At 48.6% G+C, this 22,929-nt stretch overlaps 1 protein-coding gene across 1 annotated transcript; it reads left to right on the forward strand.

Annotated features, from left to right (window-relative positions):
• The first annotated feature begins 5,335 nt into the window (after positions 1-5,335).
• Positions 5,336-21,186, forward strand: LOC119381874 (homeobox protein ESX1-like). Its single transcript, XM_037649626.1, has 3 exons — positions 5,336-5,420; positions 6,223-6,506; positions 21,115-21,186. The coding sequence occupies exons 1-3, from the start codon at positions 5,336-5,338 to the stop codon at positions 21,184-21,186; spliced, it is 441 nt and encodes a 146-aa protein (XP_037505554.1).
• Positions 21,187-22,929: the final 1,743 nt, after the last annotated feature.

Raw genomic sequence — 22,929 nt, forward strand, 5'->3', positions numbered from 1 at the left:
TCCTGTGATCCTCTCTTTATTCATATGTCCTAAATTTCCAATCGCCTGAGCTTCCATATATTGGTCGGAATAATCAGCTACCTCATCGAGTGATCCTAGCTTCCTTTCCTTTAGAAACACACATAGCCTCGGGTGACAACAAGCAAGAAATTGCTCCCTAACCATGCTGTCACGCACACCCTCATACGTTTTGGGAGTATCAGCCATCTCCATCCACCTGTCAAAGTAGTTAGACAAGCGGCCCACAAACTGCTTTCCCGTTTCACCGTCTTCGGGCTTACATTTACGAAATCTTTCACGGAAGCCTTCAGCAGTCAGCCTGAACCGCTGAAGCAGTGCTTTCTTGACTTTGTCATAGTCCATTGACTCGGAGGCGGGCATTCTCCCAAATACACTCAAGGCTTCGCCTACTAAACAGAGACTAAGTGCTGTCGCCCACTCGCTTCTATCCCAACCTTGTCCCACAGCAATTCTTTCGAACCGGTGTAAATAGGCATCTAAATCATCTCTCTTCTCATCAAATGGAGCCATTAACTTCCGCGGACAAATGCTCTTAGCTCTCGGCAACTCCCTTTCGCTAGAAACCGACGACCTACTGTCATCATCTCTGGGAATAGAGGCGTCTGCCAACCGCAACTTTAAGAGAAGAATCTCTTTCTCAGCTTCACGTGCCTCGCGAGCTTCCTTTTCCGCGCGTTCAAACAAGCTTAGCGACTCCTCTCGGCTGAGTCCCAGCGCGGTCGCGATTCCCAACAATTTCTCGTAATCCATGTTCCTGTGAAGTGAGAGACCAATTGGGTAGGATAATCAATCCTGGCAGGCTCGCCAATATTTTGTCATGGTCTCTAGATGGTTAAGCACAACACAGGAACACCGAGGATAACGAAAAATTGTTTTATGCGAGAAAACCACTAAACTATTTACATAAGAAGTATTGAAGAAAGCCCAACTATATAAACAAACATCCCTTGTGCACACTATCCCAAAACTAATAAAAATATTTACAGTTTCATCACGGGTTACTGGCGTTGACGTGGCAGCTCCGGTGCTGAGGCGACGACTTGTCGTGTCCGCGAAGTGCGTTGCTTCACCGGAGCACGACCGTCTGTTGCACCGTCGGGTAGCTGCAGTTGCCGGTCCACGCCACGTCAGGTACTTGCTTTAGCTGTAACGCTCGTCGTCCGGTGCGCGACCCACGGAGCATAGCCGCAGAACATCTCCGCGTCCTCAGGAGAAGGGTCTCGCTGATGCGCGCTGGTCGCCCTCCTGGTCACGCCTCCCAGGTCACAGTACGTTGCTGCGATGGCTGGGGCACATTTCCAGGAGCTGTGCTGGCGGACCTCAGGCGAACGCCTTGCCACGACCACCGCTCGTCCGTGCCTCTGCCCGTTCCAAGCGCGCTCTGCCTTCCTCCTTCTCCTCCCCGGCCACGTCGCCTCTCGTGCCTCTTCTTCTCCCTCTTCTTTGCGTTCTTTATTCAATTCTCCTTCAATGTATGGTCTTCTTCTTTCTCTTCACTCTATATTTCTTCGTTTGACATCTGTCTTTTCTCTCATTTCTTCTTCCTCTACTTCTCCCTCTTCTGCCAGAAGTCAACAAATTCATGACACGTTCACATTCGCGTCATACCGTTAGCGTTGCGCGGTTGGTTGAATTCAACTGAACTCCGCACATTGTCAGAACTTCGGCGCCTGCATTTCACGCGTCGGGAAGGCTGCTTTATCACGCCGGAACGGACGTCTGTGCATTTTCAGCAAGCTTTGACATCGTTCTGCAGGTTTGCTTTGTTTTTGGCACTTTATTGGGTGATATATATTTAAGCCGCTAAATATAACTGGCACTTAATACATGCTTTGGAATTGCAACCTTGAAGTAACCACCTTCTGACTTTGTGCGATTCTCTAGCCGCGTTCACGCAACAGGTTTTATAAGCCTGTCAAGTCGATATCATAAAAAGAGACTGGAAGCATAACGCGAGAGCCGAAAAAACGAGGCGAGCAGTTCATCTTGCTTTACAGTGGTTGAAGCTCAGCTAGCTGCCTCGCGTCTTAATCAACGGGTGATTCTCCGGCGGCACGGAGGACTTGACTCTAACCTTCTCAGGAAGCAGTGCCATGGCCGTATAATCTTTTTTTCGCACGCCGCAAACGTTTGTTCACGAAAGTACACGGCTGCTACTGTAAGCATGCCATATCAAAACAACAATCATATGATTCGTGTCCATGCCGCAGAACATCGATAGCTTGTACGGCTTCATTTCGGAGTGCATGTGGACCATTATTCATCTTTAACATGACAGAATGAGACTTACCTCGAGGTATACGTCCTACACGGTGTAATCGCGACTTGGGAAATGCATTTCGCTTTGAGTCGGGCGTCGTTGTCGTCGATCGTCTGCTCTTCACCGTTAACGAGATTGACGAGCCTTTCTCATTTTATCAAGTTCGCTTTTCGGAAGTGCCAGTCAAGCTTGAAAATCCTTGTGAAGCCGCACTGCAAGCGGTACATTGCGAGGCGCCGAAAGTGCACCGCGAGAGCTCTGCACGTGCACAGAAGCGAGCAGCAACGCGGTGGAGAGAAGGGAAAACGCGCGCTGCGAACACCCCAGTTTCTGTTTTTCTGCCAGAGATGGCGCTGCCTGTCAAGAGCAGCAGCGCCGCTAAGCGTTGCTTGGGAACCCTATACTACAGTGCGCCGGTCATGAAATCGCCGGCGGCGGTGTGTTAACGGCGCGTGCTTCATCGAATCGGCGGCGGCGTGCCGCGGGGGGGGGGGGGGGGGGGGAGCGTGTCGTCGTATATTCCAGAGATGGTGGGGAGAAAATTTTGTCTCTTGAATTATCCAAAAAATTTGTCACATTAATGGTTGTCATGCCAAAAAAGCATTACTATGGATAATCATGCACAACAAAAGACAAAAACGCATTTTTTCTTTATTTTATTATAAAAGTATATTGTGCAACATACATTTGCATACAGCTCTGGTAGATGGTATTCATTGATAATTTTAGCAAGTACCACCCAAGTTCTGAGTATACCATAGACATGTGTTCCGGTCCCGAAACTGCCGGCGGCGGCGTGCATCGCACAGTACCCGGGCCTCTAGCATTTCGCTTGCATCGAAATGCGACCGCCGTGGCCGAGATAGAACCAGCGACCTTGGGGTCAGCAGCAGAGCGCCATAACCACTGCTCCACCGCGGCGGACCATACCGTCCCTCTCATTTGTGCCAAGAGCTGTGAAAGCTTCGTGATATCAAATTGACGTTACGAAAGAACTGGAAACGGGGGGCGCGCTGCTCGCCGAACTCCAGTCAATCAGTGGCAGCCGAAGTGGACAGTCCACTAGAGGGACATATCGAGAGTAACTGCCCAGCTACAGTGAACTAGAAGGGTTCACTGTACCCCAGCCATAATGAATGAAATAGCAGCATGCTGAGACTTGTGACCAGAGCATGGAGCACGAGGGGGGAGCGGCGCGGAGGATGTTGGCTTTTGGACGCTAGGCGCGCGTGCTCGTCAATTTTTTTTCCGATGTGCCCACCACAAAAAGGAAACCACGGTGTAAGAAAAATAGTTTAGGTGTGTACACTCTCCGCCCGCCGCGAAGGAGAGCGCGTCCAGATAATGTTCGTCTTTAATACATGCGCCGGCCGCAGTTTCGTGGGGGGCGCTGCGACATGGGGGCTTAAGAAACCTATTGCGACGAGGCGAACGCGCGTTTTTCTTCATTTTTTTTTCACCTCATTGCATTTATTTTAACCGTGCACGCGGAGGAAGATAGAGCAACTGAACGGCGAGTTTTCATACGGCCACGGTGTAAACGGCGCACCCGACGCACATAGCGTCCCTAACAGCGTTGCGTACGTAAAAGCGCGGCGTCTTGCTTAGAGCGCGTGAGCAGTCTTTCTGCTCGCTGACTTCTCACGTGCGCAACGCCGTTACGGACGCTACGCACGCAGCTCGTCTTCTATAGTACATGCGCCGGCCGCGGTTGCGTGGGAGGCGCTGCGACATGGGGGCCGAGAGGAGGAAAAGGCGAACATTATGTGGACGCGCCGTCGGGCGGAGTGTCCACACCTAAATTATTTTTCTTACACCGTGAAGGAAACTAAAGACGAGCTTGACGGAAATAGTGACACGAACCCGAGAAGGTAGCGGCTTCATAGGAGGTTGGCTTGTGCACGCTAGGCGCACTCCCTCATAATTCTTTTCTCCAAGGTGTAAGCGCAAGGTTGAAGGTCATTCTGTTCCTCTCACTTGTGTCGGGAGTTGTGAAAGCTTCGTGACGTCAAAATGAGAAAAGAACTGGAAACAGACGGCGCGCTGATCGCCGAGCTCCCGCCAATCAGCGGCGGCTGAAATGAACAGTCCATTACATGGATACATTGAGAAGAGCTCCCTTAGGGGTGTGTTCTATTTTATGTCCACTTTCCTTGTTCACATTAAAAGAAAAGACACACGGCGGCAGGGGCGTAGCCAAGGGGGGGGGGGGGGGGGGGTTGGGGGGTTCAAACCCCCCAACCCCCCCCGTTCACATACACGCGCACATACAAACGCACGCACGAACATACATAAAGTATGGTTGAACCCCCCCCCCTCCCCGAAAAAAATTTCTGGCTACGCCCCTGCACGGCGGCGTGCCGCAATTATAGCTCAGAAGGATAGACTGTTGGACGAGTTGGTAATTCATTCTGGAAACAAATAGCGCGAAAAAACGTGGGACTAGTAGAAGAAAGCAACAGGACAAGCGGATACTAACAACTGAACCTTTATTAAAAAAATGCCCCCACCTCCCCGAAGGGAATCGTGAGGAAATGCGAATGCATTTCTTGCGCCGAGAGTACACGGCGCAGTAATTTTAATGGCGTAAATTAATGACGAGACGAGGATTTGTACCGTAACCATTTATTTACACATTCATCAGCACCTGTTTGTGTTGTCATTGTACCTGACGGCCATAATCTCAGCCTTGTGGTCGCCGTTGGCGTTTCACAGCGGCGTCTCGAGCACACATTTCGAGAGGCGCCCAGCCAGCGGACGGGAGAGTGGGGCGCAGGGAGGAGAGAGAGCGAACGGCGAGAGAAGGAGCGGCGAAGCACTGCACCCAGTGCCACCTAGAAGAGCGGTGCGGAGCCGGCGCGCGCCCGCGCAAACCGCGGTGAGGAGGCGGAGCGCGCGCAGTCACGTGGGGTGTGACGTCGCTGCGCCGTTGCTACAGACGCTCCTCTCCTTTCCTCGCGCCGTTGCTATGGGACGGCGGATTCAGGGTCGCTTATAAAGTGCATTCGCACTTAAAAACGAATGTATTTATACCAAGCAAACCACACGTTCACCATGCACAAAACCCAAACCTCAGATGTGCGCATCCAGATGCCCTATCTCAACTTTGTTCAAAGCAAGAGAAGGATTAGCCACACAGGTGTGGCGACCACTGCGCACAGACATACGCAGCCTCCGTCTCGTCATTGATTAACCCGGCGTGACACAGCTACCTGCTGCAACACGCTTCCGATAAAAGACAGCGCCACGCAGTTCCGTCGGAGGCTTACGTCACCACCGCTGGCTATACAACCCAAGCTACCAAGCTTGGTTTCATGTTTGTTTCTCTAACCTTTCGAAGCACAGCATCCGCATGCTTGCCCTGCTGCTGCTACTACGTTAATAAACATCATTTTGTTTTATGTTGGGATCCGTCCTTCACGACTCCGCATCCCACATCTGGTGACCCGGAAAACGAACAAACCGCACCGCCATGACCCGGACCTTGGAATGACCTTCCAGAAGATTCCACGGGACCTATACGCCGAGTCAACCGACCTCTGACATGCCTATCACGATGGCGCTGCGACCGGATGAAACCACGGCGCACTGCATCTTGCTGCCGCCGGAGTTTCCCGAATTCTGGCCGCAATGTCCAGCCATCTGGCTCATCAAGATGGAGGCTGGTTTCTCCCTGCGTAACATCGTCTCGCAGCAGGATAAGAACGCCATCACGGTAGCTATGCTTCCTCCTGCTCTGCGACGCGTTGTGCCTCCTCTTGGGCCGCAGGCATACGACCAACTTCGAGGGTTCGTGCTAGCCCCACCGCAACCGGCAGCAACCGTGCCCGCACCTGCCGCAGCAATCGTGCCCGCACCCGCCGCAGCAGCCGTGCCCGCACCCGCCGCAGCAGCCGTGCCCGCACCCGCCGCAGCAGCCGTGCCCCCGGCACCCGCCGCAGCAGACGTGCCCCCGGCACTCGTCGCAGCAGACGTGCCCCCGGCACTCGTCGCAGCAGACGTGCCCCCGGCACTCGTCGCAGCAGACGTGCCCCCGGCACTCGTCGCAGCAGACGTGCCCCCGGCACTCGTCGCAGCAGACGTGCCCCCGGCACTCGTCGCAGCAGACGTGCCCCCGGCACTCGTCGCAGCAGACGTGCCCCCGGCACTCGTCGCAGCAGACGTGCCCCCGGCACTCGTCGCAGCAGACGTGCCCCCGGCACTCGTCGCAGCAGACGTGCCCCCGGCACCCGCCGCAGCAGACGTGCCCCCGGCACCCGCCGCAGCAGACGTGCCCCCGGCACCCGCCGCAGCAGACGAGCCCCCGGCACCCGCTTCGGCAGACGAGCCCCCGGCACCCGCTTCGGCAGACGAGCCCCCGGCACCGCTTCGGCAGACGAGCCCCCGGCACCGCTTCGGCAGACGAGCCCCCGGCACCCGCTTCGGCAGACGAGCCCCCGGCACCCGCTTCGGCAGACGAGCCCCCGGCACCCGCTTCGGCAGACGAGCCCCCGGCACCCGCTTCGGCAGACGAGCCCCCGGCACCCGCTTCGGCAGACGAGCCCCCGGCACCCGCTTCGGCAGACGAGCCCCCGGCACCCGCGACGGCAGACGAGCCCCCGGCACCCGCGACGGCAGACGAGCCCCCGGCACCCATGACGGCATCAGCACCTACTGATCCTGTGTGCGACACCCGAACCAGCGCTGCTTGTCAGGTGTTCGCTGACACCACGGGTGTCACCCTAACCGAGCCACCTCAGACTCCCGACCACGCTGGTTGATTCGAACATCCTACTGTCCCGACCGCCGATCCTGCCCAAGCTGTCGAGCGGCAGCGCAAACATGACGACGCCCGCACCGACCGCGACCACCCGGTCCCAGTCTCCCTGGGCGGACCAGCACAAGGCCACACCTGGCACCCCAACCCTGGTCATCCCGCAGAATCTGGGGCCAAGGCCCAACATCATTCTGGCGCCGCCACGCAGGATGCCGCCCCCCTCGTTTGCCATAGTCCCGGGACAGCCCCTGACACTACAACAGCTACAGGCCATGCTGCACGTGCAGACCATGCTGGCCCAGCCCACGCTGGGTGCGTTCCAGACAGACCAGCACCAGTCTCTGTCGTAGATACCGACGTTCACCCAGCCGCAAATACTGGCGCAGGACCACCACCATCATGGCACCCTGTCGGCGCCCCTCATCTCGACGAGCGGCAGTATGGTGTCCTCTGTGCCCGTCGCGCCCGCACCAGTCACAGAGAGCGTGCAGATTTTGGTGAGCAAGGTTCCACAGACTCCGGCAGTGACTCCCCAGCAGCGCATACAGGTTTTTCTAGCGCACGATGGCAGCGTCGTACTGCACCCTCACGGCAGCACCCTGTCATCCATGACTGCGCCGGCAGCCTCCCCGGTACTGGTGGCCACGACGGTCCCGCCTTCGTCGACGAGCGCGCCCGGTGCGACCTCTCTTTCGCGGATCCACTCGGCCCTCCTGAAGCGTCTCTCCGCAGCGCCGCCCGTCAGCGGAACAGCTCGCAAAAGCCACTAGGTTTTTACACCCGTCCTCTACGCCACTCTCAGCCCCGACCCCCAGGAAAAAATTGAGCACCCGTTCGCCACTCCGTGTTACAGACCAGGACAGGACCGACTCAAGCCCAAGTACATCGCGGCGAACGACCCTGGCAGCGCCATTCTTTCAACTGGCGTCCGTCCACAGCCACCGACGTCGCAGCCTGCTCCTTTCACAACACGCTCTGGACGTCTGGTACGCCTCCCAGATTTCTACAGACCCTGAGGGATCTGCACTCCGCGGGGGGGTGATGTGGCGACCACTGCGCACAGACTTACGCAGCCTCCGTCTCGTCATTGATTAACCCGGCGTGACACAGCTACCTGCTGCAACACGCTTCCGATAAAAGACTGCGCCACGCAGTTCCGTCGGAGGCTTACGTCACCACCGCTGGCTATATAACCCAAGCTACCAAGCTTGGTTTCATGTTTGTTTCTCTAACCTTTCGAAGCACAGCATCCGCATGCTTGCCCTGCTGCTGCTACTACGTTAATAAACATCATTTTGTTTTATGTTGGGATCCATCCTTCACGACTCCGCATCCCACACAGGTATCACCGCCTTTCCCAATAACGAAAGCCTCCATAAGCTCACGTGCCGTCTGGTCCCGATGGTGTGCAAGCACTTTTGCATCAGTCAAGACCGGCGTGCAACCACAGTCACGGCAGTGCAGCGACAGGTTAGACGACGGCTGCCCTTTCAAAGATAACCGGTGGTCCTGCAAGCGAGCATTCAGGCAGCGGCCTGTCTGTCCAATATAATATTTACCGCAAGTGAAAGGCACTTCCTACACAACTCCTTTACCGCACACTGAAAGGCTGTCCCTGTGTTTTACCTTGCAATCATGCCATTTATGCGCAGCGTCTTAAGAAGGTTGGTGCGAGATTTTGGATTGATGTTGTGTTTTCAGCTAGAAATAAGATGGGTAGATTATGCGCTGCTGTGGAAAGGAAGGTGGACGGGACTGCGCATAAATGGCATGAGTGCAAGATAAAACACAGGGACAGCCTTTCAGTGTGCGGTAAAGGAGTTGTGTATGAAGTGCCTTTCACTTGCGGTAAATATTATATTGGACATACAAGCCGCTGCCTGAATGCTCGCTTGCAGGACCACCGGTTATCTTTGAAAGGGCAGCCGTCGTCTAACCTGTCGCTGCACTGCCGTGACTGCGGTTGCACGCCGGTCTTGACTGATGCAAAAGTGCTTGCACGCCATCGGGACCAGACGGCACGTGAGCTTATGGAGGCTTTCTTTATTGGGAAATGCGGTGATAACTGTGTGGCTAAACCTTCTCTTGCTTTGAACAAAGTTGAGATAGGGTATCTGGATGCGCACATCTGAGGTTTGGGTTTTGTGCATGGTGAACGTGTGGTTTGCTTGGTATAAATACATTCGTTTTTTAATAAAGGTTCAGTTGTTAGTACGCGCTTGTCCTGTTGCTTGCTTCTACTAGTCCCATGTTTTTTCGCGCTATTTGTTTCCAGAAGCAATTATAGCGCGGCAGTGGCGGCGGCGGCATCCCTCTCGGAATTTTGGCGGCGGCGGTGGCGGCGCACAGCTCTAGTATACCATGCCCCATCCGTATTGTGACGCTAACATCCTCGACAGTAGACTAGCGCCACCGCCGAGACTATTGCGTGTCTCAGCAAGACGACTATAACGACGTCTCACGTGACGTCGTCTTTTGCTCATGTGAGCTTGCAACATAATGCTCTTGCTTGGTCGCGTGAATATGTCACCTGGCATGATCTCTTGGTCATGTGCTCGAATTAGGCAAAGTGAGTTTTGGGCGTTGGCAAACCCGCCCAATCAACAGTTGGAATGGGCCAGGTACGTTTTAAACGTGGCTGAAATCAATTCTTTTTAATGGGTAATGCGAGTTTTTGAGACTCAGCCCAGATCGTTTGTAAATGACAGTGAAAGACGACGCATTCACAAGGTAGCGAACGGAAATGGACTAACATGCTATGTTACTGCCGGACGTCAGGTTGTCCGCTAAGCTTGACGGAGCATGTGCTTTCACACTGAAAACAAGAGGGACTGTATTGAAGCAATATACGAGAAAAAACGTTCAGCCGTAGGGTTTCATATTTTGGCAGAGTGATTTTCTTTCTCTCCAGCACAAGTTCCCTAGAAACCCGTGCCGCACGCACTAAGCGCTAATTTATTGTTTCTATTGGCGATTTCCTCGTACCAAATAATTTTACCGTTTTAAAAATCAAACACCCATTTTTTATTTTGGTTCTGACAAATAATAAACACTATGAGTGGTGCAACTTCACTCTGGCAAACTCGTAGGAGCGCTCGAAGACATTTATAAAATGCGCCGAAAACGTGGCATCCTGACGGAAAGAAGGGCTGATTTACATGTTTTTTTCCATCATAATTTCACCTCTATGTATTTTGATAATAAAAATGGCTTGTTCTTCATATTCTGCGTTTTTCATAAGTTGTGATTGCAAATTTTTTCACTAAGAGTGCTTTTGTGGCATAGTCGTTGGTTTTTTGTAGCGAGAGCTTTCCGCGGATCTTGGTCTACATAAATTGGCGTTTTTCTCAGCATCAATTTTTTGAAAAAAAGCTTGAAAAAATGGGTACTTTTTCTTGAAAACTATCAAACTGTTTAAACTCAAACTTACATAGATTATACCAAAGTTTCTCTCGAGTGGCCTGAACTTGAACTATTAAAAAGTGTTATAATATTAATATAAAATAAAGATTATATGGAAAGTGTCTCTTAAGTTGTGTGATAAGCGAGTTCAATACTTTTTCCCATGACAAAATTTTACGAACCCATTCTTTTTGGTAGGGATTAAAGCCGGTATCAAGTGGCATGAGTGTGCAAAATATGGCGGTAGTGTTTTTTTTTTCGTTTCTATTAAAATGTGCATTAACTTTTACACCCCTACCTAAAGTATGTTCTTCAAAAAACAAGACAGAAAGGCTGCAGAAGAAAAGTTAACCGATGTGACGGCCAAACGCCTCTTAATGAACACGCAAGATTTTGCAATGAAATATGGAACTGCAGGGATATAAGGCTGAAACAGAAGTGAGCCACTTATCCTACCATACTCTATTAAGAATGTAGCCCTCAGTGTACGTTCGTTATTAATAATAATGAATAAAGAAATGAGAAAAGGCAAACTACAATTTCGTCTTTATGTGGCTGTTGTACGCCATCCTATTTTCCACGTGTTTTTCTCAGCCAGGGTAATAGCGGCGTAATAAAACTATCAAAGTCGACCTCGTGAACAAACAGAGACTCTATATCGATTGAGACGCAAATTAGTACTTCTGGGTTCTGAGGGCATGAATTCTCCTGGTGTTAGACAACATTCTCATTCAGGCATCCTTTCTCATTACGCACTTCAAATATCCCGAAGTGTGTAGGTTCATTCAACAAATCAGTATTCATAGCCGATACATAGTCAACACGCGTTCAAAGCAACCAGTGCATTACAAGAGAGCATTTTGGTAATTGTAGTACCACAGCAGTTTCGTATATTGAAGATATGCAAGCTCGAAAAAAAGAGTGCAGATCGCCCTTGTTTTTCGGACACGAGAATGTATTCGTGCTATTCCTCCGCCTAACTTTTGGAATGATATTATTTGACGTTTACTTGCACTGACAGAAAACAGTATTGCCATCTGTCATCCCATAGGAACCATAACTTGTAAACATACTAAGACCACGGGTCAACAAAAAATGTGGAGCTCACTCAGACTGACTCGTGGAATATATTTTGCCGTTAGGGTTCACTCAGACTCAGACTCACCTAAATATAACTCACTCGGACTCACCCAGACTCAGACTCACGGCTAGATCTGAGTCTGAGAGAGTCTAAGTGAATCTAAGTGAGTAGAATCACAAGTCCGTGAACGCATCATTAGCTTTTTCGATGAGGCTGCCAACCTACTTAAACGCGAATATCTCGAATAATCAATGATTTACGATATGCATTTTGATCTCGTATGTTCACATACGAGTTACCAGTGATTGCAATACAATAAGGACACTTTTATTGAAAGATATGACTCACACGAGATATTTTAAAAAAGAGCTTTTTTTGAAAATATTCCGGGGGAGGGGGATCAAGGCACTGCTCTGATCATTAAATATTGAGCTGGCATATGAGCGCTAGTAATGCGTTGAAGTATTTATGAGTAGAAGTGAGTCCTAACCTGAGCCGCCATAAGGCTGATAGTAATGCTGAAGATGAGTAGTCATCAATGATAACTACTAAACTGCAGCCTAATTGTTTTTCTTAGTCTAAGACAAATAAGTACACATAACATCAAGCACACGATTTGGAGTTGCTAGCCAGGCGACAAACCAGGATAACCTCTCCGGGAATTTCATTAAAGATTATTATTTCTTCTGTCTTAGTGTGCTTTCCTGTGTACGTCAAGCCACAGAAAATATCTGAGTTTGGAAGGCTACATGTGAACTTATTTTACCTATTTCATTATGTGCTCTACTACTTGTGACTCATCCTTTGTTTGATAGTACTGCATTTGCACGTCTTATATTCGACTGTACAACATTTTGTGCCCTAAAGATTATTATTTTCATTGCATATTTAATTTCGTCTGCTAAGCGATAAGGAGTGGCCGGTGGAGTGACCGAAGGAGTGACCATATTGGCACCAACTTCTCGTACTCATACACTGTATAAAAAAACTTGCTACCATGTTTTTATAACATTCCAAGACGTTCTGCTCATGGAAACAATCTAGCTGTGTGTAGTTGTTGCACTGGATTAACGGACTTTTCTCATTTCTTCCAAGGTTGACCCAAAAGATGATATTTCTATTTCAACTTGCCGAGATAAAAACGAGGGCAGTCGCGGCGTCTCTGAAAGAAGAAAAACCTAATAGGACCAAGAACAGCAATCGCCGTCTGTCCTGTTTTTACAGCCGCTGTATTGATCGAGCCGGCTCACTGCATTCCTCTTTGGCCTTATCGAGTTTCATGCAATTTCTGAAATCATCGTGGACGGGCACTAGAATGCCCTGGCATGCTATTCGGTGCAAGAGTGGTTTTGCTTTACTACCAGCGAACAATCTGAGCGTTTTCAGTGATCAAAATGCCATGAAAAGCACTCGCAGGGAGTTTCTGAAAAACATGGCCTTCGAGTGAAAATGAAAGCTTGTTTACATATCAGGGCTTGTGAGCAGCTGCGCGAGTTGATAGAGTCAACATTTTATCGGGAGGCCAATCTGTTTTCTTTTTTCTTTTTTTCCTCCGTATTGTTGGATGGGGAAACGGACATACGCTCCAACGGAAGCAAATCTCCAGGGGCGGAGGCTTTGCACACGCGTGATTCGACCAAATAACAAGCGATTGCGTTCTCGATGTTGTGCGCCACAAATAATTTGTAGGCTCCAAACCTAGGTATTGCCCCTAACCCCGTCAGCAGTAATAATAATTTTATTGCACTTCCAGATTGCCTTACCTGTTAACTATTAATCAGTGCTGTGTTTCTGTGTGTTTGTTAACTGGGTTTTTAATGGCGCAAATGCAGCTCAGGCTGTGCTGCGCCAGGCACATGTGTGTATGTGTGTGAGAGATAGATACTGATGCTTTATAGGAAGAGCAACTGGGGCAGGCGTGAATGGTCTCTGTCTCTTTGGCGAAGCCACCTCAACCAAGAGATGATCGACCAAGCTGAAAACGTGCGAGATTTTCCACAACAGGCTAGCTTCCTTATTAAGGAAATGTGTCATGTAAAACGGTTCCAAGTTAAACGCGTCTAAAAAGCCCCATTCAAGCTGTCAAATAATAAGGTGGAAGTCGTTGGACTGTGCTATGAGCAGCTTAAAAGCTATAATTTTTCGTCGTTGTTGATCCGGAAGCAACCTTGGCTGTATCAAGCTCATGTGGCTTGCAGAACCATCTGATGTCCGTTTGACGAGAAGTTCTCTGTCACAGTAGCAATGGGGTGCTTCAATATATGCATGTTCGTATCGGCTGTCATCATATGATCGTGTAAGAAAGAATTAAAACAAACTACACGAACGATACAGTCGTTTTTGTTCAGTCATAATCGTTCGTAAGAGAAAAGTGTTTTCCACGAGTCTTTGCTTGGCAATTTACAAGTGTGCAAAGTGGTACTCCGGTCAATACGGTCAATTGTATGTAAAAAAATGCAGCAGCTATGCACTAGGGCTACGAATACTGAGAAAACAGTGGTGCTTTTGACGTTCCAAATTCGTTTCCTTCCTCCTCATCCTCACTTCCGTTTACCACCTCCTTGCAATACTACACGATACAAGGCTACGCTGTGGTTTACACTCTCTCCTCTCTTTCCGTCATTGTCACCCCCACTTCCCTTTCCACCCATCGTTATACAGGACGATACAAGGCTATGATTTGCTTTACTCTCTCCTCTCTTTTCTCTATTCCTAACCCTCACTTTCCTTGCCCCCGCCCTTGCTATGCTCTACTATACAATACTATGGTATGCTCTGCTAGGTTGCCTACATAGCTTTGTGGTGATGACCCTCGTGTTCGTATCGTGGGTACGCGGGTTCGAATACCGTCTTGCCAAAAACTTTTGTTCACCAAGAACTCCTCTCTTTCTTTCTTGTTCATCATTTCTTTCTTTCTCTGTACATGTACTCGTTCTCTCGACAATCACAGTTGCAATCATCCCACGCCGGACAAATTGATGCGAGCGTTCTGGGAGCGAAGCAGAAGATGGAGATGAGGAAGAAGTGGACCAAGATAGCACGTGCTCGTTGATGGGGATCATAAGTTATGTTCGCGACTAACGGAGCTTCTCCGAGTTGCAACAGTTCGGCTGGTAAAAGCAGTATTTGCAATCTTCAAAGAAATGCTTGCTAAAGTGATTCCCACAAAAAGTTGGATCACTACATTCTTTCTCGCAGTGCTTTTTATACTGTGAAGTTGAGCGCCTCACAGCGAACTTCTGATGTTACCATATATAGTAATTATTTTTCATATGAAAGCACTGAAACCGTTTAGTGATGTTCTCGGTAGTCGGCTACAAAGTAGGTCTTATGATTAATGGGGGGGGGGGGGCTTCTGTAATGTTTAGTGTGTTTCTACGATGCTGTAAGTGTACCGCCAAATACAGGATATGATGCTGTGCACGAACTAAACATTAACCTTTTTGTACGCAATACATACTTCCAGAAAAAAATGCAAGGCGGAAAAAGCACAGAAAACTGGCAAAGAATGACTAACGCACAACATGTGGCTTTACTCAATTTAGTTATTGTACATCAAACACGTTCGCAAGAACGAGCCATGACGGGTGTCTGTCTGCCGTTGAAATTAGAGCGCCGGAGCATACGCCACAAGCCGATAAGCCGATTATCTATGTGGCGCCGGCCACGTTCGCGAAACAAGGCGCTTCCGAACAGCCCTGAATTCCACGAAGCAACATCGCTATATAAGCTAATTATAACACTTCTTATAGCTTCGGATTTTTATCGCCTTTGGAAAACTAGTACCGGCATCTTTAGGACCATCTCGGTACCCGAATAGCCCTTTCTAATTAAACCCAATCAGTTGTTCATTCTTCAGAACGATGTTTCCGGTTTGTTATACAAACAAACTGGGCGTCATTCTCTGAAACACATAGTGCGCATTTAGTTTTGTCCAAGGGTAGCGCCTAACTATATATCTTTTTCTTTCGCCGCAGGTTCCAACCGTTCTAGAATTCAGTCCTGCGCTCGTTGAGGAGCGCCATCTTCAGCTTCCAGATGACCAGCGTATGCCATCCAGGTCTCTCTCTTCCCACGGAACGTCCATTTATATAACAATGTCGGCATGCGCAGGGCGAGAACTGTAACGCTTCTTATGAGCATCACGGACGATCATCGTTCGGTGTGTTTTGTCAACTCCGGTCAGTGCGGTCGCTCGACTAGGTTGTCCGTTGTCTTTGTTCTCACCGCGAGATCTCAAATCGGGCACTTCGTGACGTGCGCAAGACGACGAGTCTTTAGCGCTGCTACCTTGTGGGTATCTCGCCGCCCGCAGACACCTGATGTGTGGATGCGGATGCGGATGCGGATGTGCGGAAGTCATCAATAATCTGCTAATGGGGCTAAAACGAGAGTGGGTCGCATTCGTGCGGACCGCTCGCGGAACCCTAAAATGTCCTGCGCGGAACCCAGTTTGAGAACCCATGTTCTATGGTATGCATGGGCACAGGCGTAGGTTACACCATTAATCAGGAGAGCACACCTTGCCGTTTCACTCCTCAAGTTACGAGGCTTTGATGGAGTTCATGGGGAGTACCAGTGTTATTATTTGCTTGTTGGTGCATCAATGCGCGGTATTCACGATAGGCTGTGTACAGGCCCATGTTAACAACTTCAGCTATTGCAACGGCGAAATCTTCATCACGGGCTTTTTGTCGTAGCGATGGAGATGTGCCACTATACTCTGCGACAACTTATCGTGAGAGTGGAGCGAAGGCTACGGAGGCGGGGCTTGCGCGCACTCGTGTTGCGCCGCAAGTAGTAAGGCAGCTTGCGGTTGATTTCGAATTCGCTTGCTCGTATCGTTCGCGTTTGAAAATTATATGCTCGAAAAAGACATGATTGATTCCTCCGTCATGGGAATCGCGGTAACACGATAGTAAAACATCTCTTTACAGAAGTAGTTGAAGGTTTACTGTACTTTGATATAAAAGAGCTTACACAATGTGTATCAGTGTTTGGCAGCTATAGCAGCGTTTAACGTGGATGCGCCCAAGTTGACGGGTCGTGGCACATCTCCATACCGACGACTAACGTCCATGATCAACGATTAGACAAACCTTTGTGGTAGCTCTAGTAGTTAACAGTGAGAGCACTGTCAGAGAAAGCGATGTGACAGCCAGAAGGGCGTCGACTAAGGTCGCTATTCCGCGGAATGTTAAAGAGTAAACAGAACACCACGGCCGGACTAGAGGGAAACGGAACATGCATTATGTGTTGCGATTCCCTCCCTCTAAATCGCGGCCGGCCTTCTAGCCCGGCCGTGGTTTTTCTCGGGGCGAGCGCAAGCGGGGAACGCGGTGTTACAGAGGAAGGCGCACGTCGCAGAGCTATTTTTAGTACGTATGGATGCTTTGAGCGAGGCCAAGGCTTGGGCTAGGGTCGCCACCTCGCGGTGTGTTAAGAAATTGACAAAATTGCACTTCTGCTACTGGAAACGCGCCGATTTGGACGGACGCGCCGCAACGACGCGTTGCAGAAGCTCCTCGCGGAAGCTACCGTAATGACGCCATACTTCACTTTACCGCTCCAAGACGGCGACACCACCACATTATGATATAAATTTTTGAGCGCAAATAAGCGAGACAGCACGAAGAAGTTCATTTGCGCGAAACGCTTTATATCATAACGTGATACCACTAGCCCACTTAGCTATCCTGACATAACCCCGCCGACCAAGAGCACTGAGAGGAAAGTATGAGGTATAAAAGGCGCATTTGTAAAACAACCGCAGTGTGTGATGGTGGCGCAGTGGATAGCATGCCTGACATTGACTGTCGCGTACCGAGAGGTCATGGGTTCGACTCCCATTCACGGAAATTTTTGCTCAGGTTTTTATTTGCCGTCTGATCGTGCGAATTTTTTTTTGTCATTTCCGTGACGGAAATACGGCACTGAAATCTTGGTAAAGCCCAGCATAAAACACTTACGTGTTAAAGTATGAATAGGAGAAACATTTCGATTGTGCAGTGCATATTTTACTGTCATATTACGAGTATACTTTTCTTGGATAACTAAACAGCGCATTTGCGGCCGCACACTAAACCACTACGCCATGGACGCCATGTTTTCTTTAGAAAACAGGCGTGCTGAAAAGGTGGTGCTGTCTAAGTAATGGAAAGAAAAGGAAGACTTTCTTGCAGCGGGAACAATAACTGTATTTTACGCCCGACATCCCACAGCTGTTTGGGTCTCAGGATAAATAAAGTACTATTTAGTTTAGCAAGGCAAACCGGAACACTATCATTGAACCTAAGTACTATTTTTTGGTGCGATAGCAGGCATGCGCTTCGGTTCTGTAGCTTCCATAGTGCTGTCAAGAAAAGTTGTCGCCGGGTATAGACGTCAACATGGGTGCTATAGCTGCCAAACGCCAATAGACCTTGTACAAGCTCTCAGAGATCAATGTCCAATAAAAATCAACTACTTCTGTTGAGACACGTCTCACTTTCGTGTTATACCGATTCTTATGACGGAGGGATCAGCCATGTATTTTTTCGTAATAGACTGCTCATATAGGATATTTGAACTTGACTTAATTTACCACAGCAAGTACAATGCATGTACAAGGCGTAGTGTGGAAGGTGGAATAGATGCTGCATAAACAACACCTATGGTCCCATCATTTTTTGCGTTGTATGCGGGCGTTTATGTGCAGTTTCATTGCTGGCAGTGGTAGCTGCTGCAGCTTGAAACCGGATCGCAAATTTTCCATTTGTACATTGGTAGACACATTACCGCTTTGATTCACTTTCGTGAGTTAGTCGCTCTCTTTTATTTTCCTGTAAGGTCTGGCCGGTCTTTATGAGAGGGAATAAGCCGTTTTTTTCTGAGCTACCATTGCACCAACCTGGATGCATCTTTTGGACATAAGCTCAAATGCCAAAGTATAATCACTCTAGTCAAAAAACATATTCTAATTCTTGTCATCTTTATGCAAAATTACATAAAAATAGTTATTGAGAAAACGGTCCTTTCAGTTTAAGAGCTCCACAACTAAGCAATGAGAAACGCCGTAAAAAATCCTCAAAATTCAGTCTAATATTACATTTCATGCAAGCAACAGGGGCGTATAAAGCACTACTCCTAAATATGTCTAAAGTTTCTGAATAATGTTCTGGCTCAATCTTCTAAGCATCATAACAGTCTTAATTGTATGATTTAAATGCAGGCATTGATTTTCAACGCTTGACATGCTTTAAGGGGCGAAGATTACAGGACTGTGCAATCTGTTTCTTGTTGCAAAGTATATCTTTGTTAGCTTCTTTCTTCAAATATTTTCAACCTACGAAACATCTCTTTATAATTATAGAAAATTTGATGAGCTTGATGTTTATAAATGCATTCTTTAGTTACTGAAGTTTATCTCTTTTTACTCAGAGTTGCAACAAGTTTCATTTTCTTCTGTAACTATTTCCTTAAAAAATAATTTTTCGGGTTTTAATGTATACAAAGGCCAACATTGACGCTTATTCCTACGTGAATCTTCCTCTTCAAATAAAGTTACTATTTGACGATGACTCATGCCATATTCAAGACAATCATAATATGCTGCATGAACGAGCACAGAGAGAAACAAATGGGCTCATTTCATTGACACTGAAACACTTTTTGAACATGGCCTGAAAATGCTGCCTACGGGTTGTCGAAGCTCATGCGAACATGTGAGCCAAACATTATATAGCGGCACTCGGGGCATCCAATTTACAATTAAACTTCACTGCCATCTAGAAATCGATCGCTGCTCTGTCGACAAATGAAATAAGCTACGTCATGCACCCAAAAGCACACGGACATGGCCATTCGCTGGTTTAAGCATACTGAGCCGTCTAGTTACCGCGACCACCGCGGTGCCCGCGCCGCGCTCTGCACTGGCACGCTTGTGACCCTACTAAATGTTTGCCGCACTTTCAAAGAAAACAAGAAACGAAAGTGCGTAAGGAAGTAGCTTCTTGCCGCCTTGTCGATGCTCCCTCTGTAGCTTTCAACGTGCTAACTGGGACGAAAGGATTGTGGAAGCGCTCAAGCGTGACACAAATTCCTGCAACTCTACTGGTGCTTGTCAAATTTTAAAAATTTTTACTGTAGTTGATTCGGGAGGCAAGAAACTTCGGTGGTGAGGCCATTCGATGATTACCTAGAAAAGTGTTGCAGGGCCCCTTTAAGATATACATTGCAATGAGGCTGCCTAACGCTGTGTCTGTCTTGGGACTGCTCCGTGTGTATGTTTTCGTTTCTTGTGTTTCGTTTAAAAGATGCTTCGTACCGCGAAATGAGAAAGTATATATTCATCAATACCAGCCCTGACGCGAAATGAGTAAGTATATATGCTTCAATACCAGCTCTGACGGACGGATACTCTAAATGTGGAACTGCTGAACTCGGGTTGAGGCATCTACACGCTGCTGGTAAGCGTAAAAATTGATTATGTTTTCCATATTCTTGGATCTATCATCACTGCCGAAAAGAATCGAGAAGAGGCTATAGGGCGGGGTGCACATTTCAGCTGTCATTAGAATTCATAATACAAAGCAACAAACGAAAGCTCAATAGAGTAGGAAACCAATGCCTACAGGTTTCAGTGCCGTGAAAACAACTATCACGGTAATCTCAGCACTTAAATAGCTATAATTACTGGTTTAGCCATCGCAGCTTTGAAACAAGCAAACAAACAAACAAACAAACAAACAAACAAAGCGTCACCTCGTTTGTAGCGCCCGACAAGCCTCTGCCTACCCGCGCCATAACACGTGAGCGACATATGTCGGCCCTGCTTCTGACGTGTGGAAATGCCAGATGAATGGTTCCTGTCTATTCTTGCGTCTCTGTACGCACTCGTTGCTTACTGAGTTTCTAGAACGAACACAGTGTACTCTCGCAAAGCTCAATGTAGCGTGATGCAGCTGCATAAGACACAGCAGAAATGTACCTGTTATGGCTATTTCGTTTTCTCACGTATATATATTATTTAGACAGCAGGATTACGTGGAACTGGACAGTCGGCTCTGAATCCTGTCGTCGTGAGCTCCTCCTGACAACAGAGGTTTGACCACGCTCGACGAGACGTTTCATTTTGAATTGGTGCTGGCGCTTCCCCGCCCGGTGCCCTGCACCATTGCTGGACGTAGCTTGGGCTTTGAGACGCCTATAGTGCTCACTTTGTCGGCGCCATCTACGAGGGGCGTTCAATAAAGATTTCCCCTGACCCACTTCCTGTGGAAGGAGAGCAACGAAACTTCGCAGATTTATTAGTCCTTTTCTACATAGGTGCTACCCAGGGACACACACTTCTCCCATCTTTTTATGCAACTGAAAACACCTCGCTTGTAAAAGTCCACAGGTTCCTCCAAAAGCCATGTTGTGACTTCAGAAATCACGAGTCTCGTCATCTGGAAAATGCTTGCCCTTCAAATATGACTTCATTGTTGGAAAGAGGTGGAAGTCCGATGGTGCGAGGTCGGGTGAATAAGGGGGATGCGGTAGAATTTGAAAGCCGCAGCAGCGTGCTTCCATCTCGGCAACGTGTGAGTTGTGGACTGGGCAATTGTCTTGCAGAAGAAGGACACCTTTGGTGAGCATGCCATGTCTCTTGCTTTTGATGGCCTCCGGCTATTTCTGCAGCAGTGAAGCATAGTATGCTCCAGTAATCGTGGCACCCTTTGCTAGGCAATCCATCAAGACTACTCCGTGCTGGTTCCAAAAGCCTGTGAGCATGGCCTTGCCCGCCGAGGGCTGGGCGCGTGCCTTCTTTGGAGGCGGAGAGTCCAAGTGCTTCCATTGCATCGACTGGATTTCATTCTCCGGAATATAGTGATGGACCCAGCATTCAACCTGTGTAATGAGTCTGTTGAAAAAGGTCTACTGGTTTCCATGGCACATCGTCAAAAGAACCTTGGAGCATTCGACTCGTTCCTGCTTTTGGAAAGGTGTGAGAGCCGGGGAACCCTGCGAGCGGATACCTTACGCATATGAAGATGGCCAGGAATGACTTTTTCCACGGACCCCACACTAATCTTGACATTTTGGGCTAGGTCTCGAACAGTTATCCGGCGATTTTCCAATATGGCGGCCTCCACTGGCTGGATGGTGTGTTCATCGATAGAGGAGTGGGGTCGCCCTGCAATCGGAGCCGTTTCCACCGAAGTCCGACCGCATTTGAATTGACGATGCCAGTTCTTCACTACATCATTTGATGGGGAATCCTCCCCATAAACCTATTTCATCTCATCGAAGGTCTCCCTTGGAGTGCGGCCTTTCAAGTACAGGAACTTGATGACTGCTCTGCATTCCACTGCATCCATTACCACACCTTACACCACTTCAGCGCCCGCAAAAAAGAAGACAGTTATTAGTTCAGAGTTGTACATCGGCACGTGACCTATAGTGACCTATGGCATTACGCATGCGCTGTTTCAGCATCCTGAAATAAGTAGAAGTGGGTCAGGGGAAATCTTTATTGAACGCCCCTCGTATTACCGTGATATGTTGCTGCCTCGTAGAACATCTCTTCCGACAGAACTAGGAGAAGGTCACAAGTATAAACGGCATGTTTGAGTCACTGGTGGTCCATACCGGCAATCTTTGCGCGGTACGTTTCTTTCAGTGCCCTGAATGCGGCATTGATGTTTTTTCACGTACTTGCGCCTCCGCGTGCCTCTTCTTAAAGTCTCTTCCAAAGCCACTTCGCTGCCTTTGCAGCAATCAATAAGTTACTTAATAAATGAGTACCTTTGATGACGACTCAGTGTTTTTCACTGGCTGCACTGGCGCTTTTTCCGTTCCCGTTTCAAATATTTTACTTATATTTGCGCGACTGTTTCATCCTGCTCATCTGCATATGCAAATCGCGATCTCCAACAGAGACCATTGGTACAACTAGAAGATTACTCACGCAGTCGCGTCTTCTCGCGTTCCAGTCTGAGAGCTTTCTGTGGAGCTCTCGCTTTTGATGAGCCTCTCGCCTACGCACGGCCAAGCGCTAACAGAATACCACGTGCCGTGCACGTCACCTATAGATAAAGATAGTGTCAACTGAACGGACGGATTTAGTAGGCCCATGTTTTGAAAATATTTAACATGAAAATACATCTGAAGCGACAAAGTACATTTATAGCAGTGAAGCAAACTACACAAACGGGATGATCGAGAAATGGAACACGGGCTGCTAATCTGGTCAAATAAAAGAAATCTTCAAGAGCCCTTTTCACGAAGTTTGCCTCGGTAAAGTGCCATGTAAACACTTCATCTGCCTTAAGGTGCAAAAAAGAATTGAATAATGACTAGAAATAAGGCGTACTGCGACTTTCCAGTACGGAAGCTTCTGGTACGAAATATTGTATATTGACGTTAGCATGAATTCATCGTTTGAGT

The sequence above is a fragment of the Rhipicephalus sanguineus genome, chromosome 2 (genome assembly GCF_013339695.2).
Source record: "Rhipicephalus sanguineus isolate Rsan-2018 chromosome 2, BIME_Rsan_1.4, whole genome shotgun sequence".
NCBI lineage: Eukaryota > Metazoa > Arthropoda > Arachnida > Ixodida > Ixodidae > Rhipicephalus > Rhipicephalus sanguineus.

Excerpts from the sequence above, each read along its gene's own strand:
- LOC119381874 (XM_037649626.1), top strand. The coding sequence starts at position 5,336 with ATGCACAAAACCCAAACCTCAGATGTGCGCATCCAGATGCCCTATCTC. Across the intron at positions 5,421-6,222 it reads GAGAAGGATTAGCCACACAG|CAGACGTGCCCCCGGCACTC; the intron begins GTGTGGCGACCA and ends CACCCGCCGCAG. Across the intron at positions 6,507-21,114 it reads TCGCAGCAGACGTGCCCCCG|AAGAAGGACACCTTTGGTGA; the intron begins GCACCCGCCGCA and ends ATTGTCTTGCAG.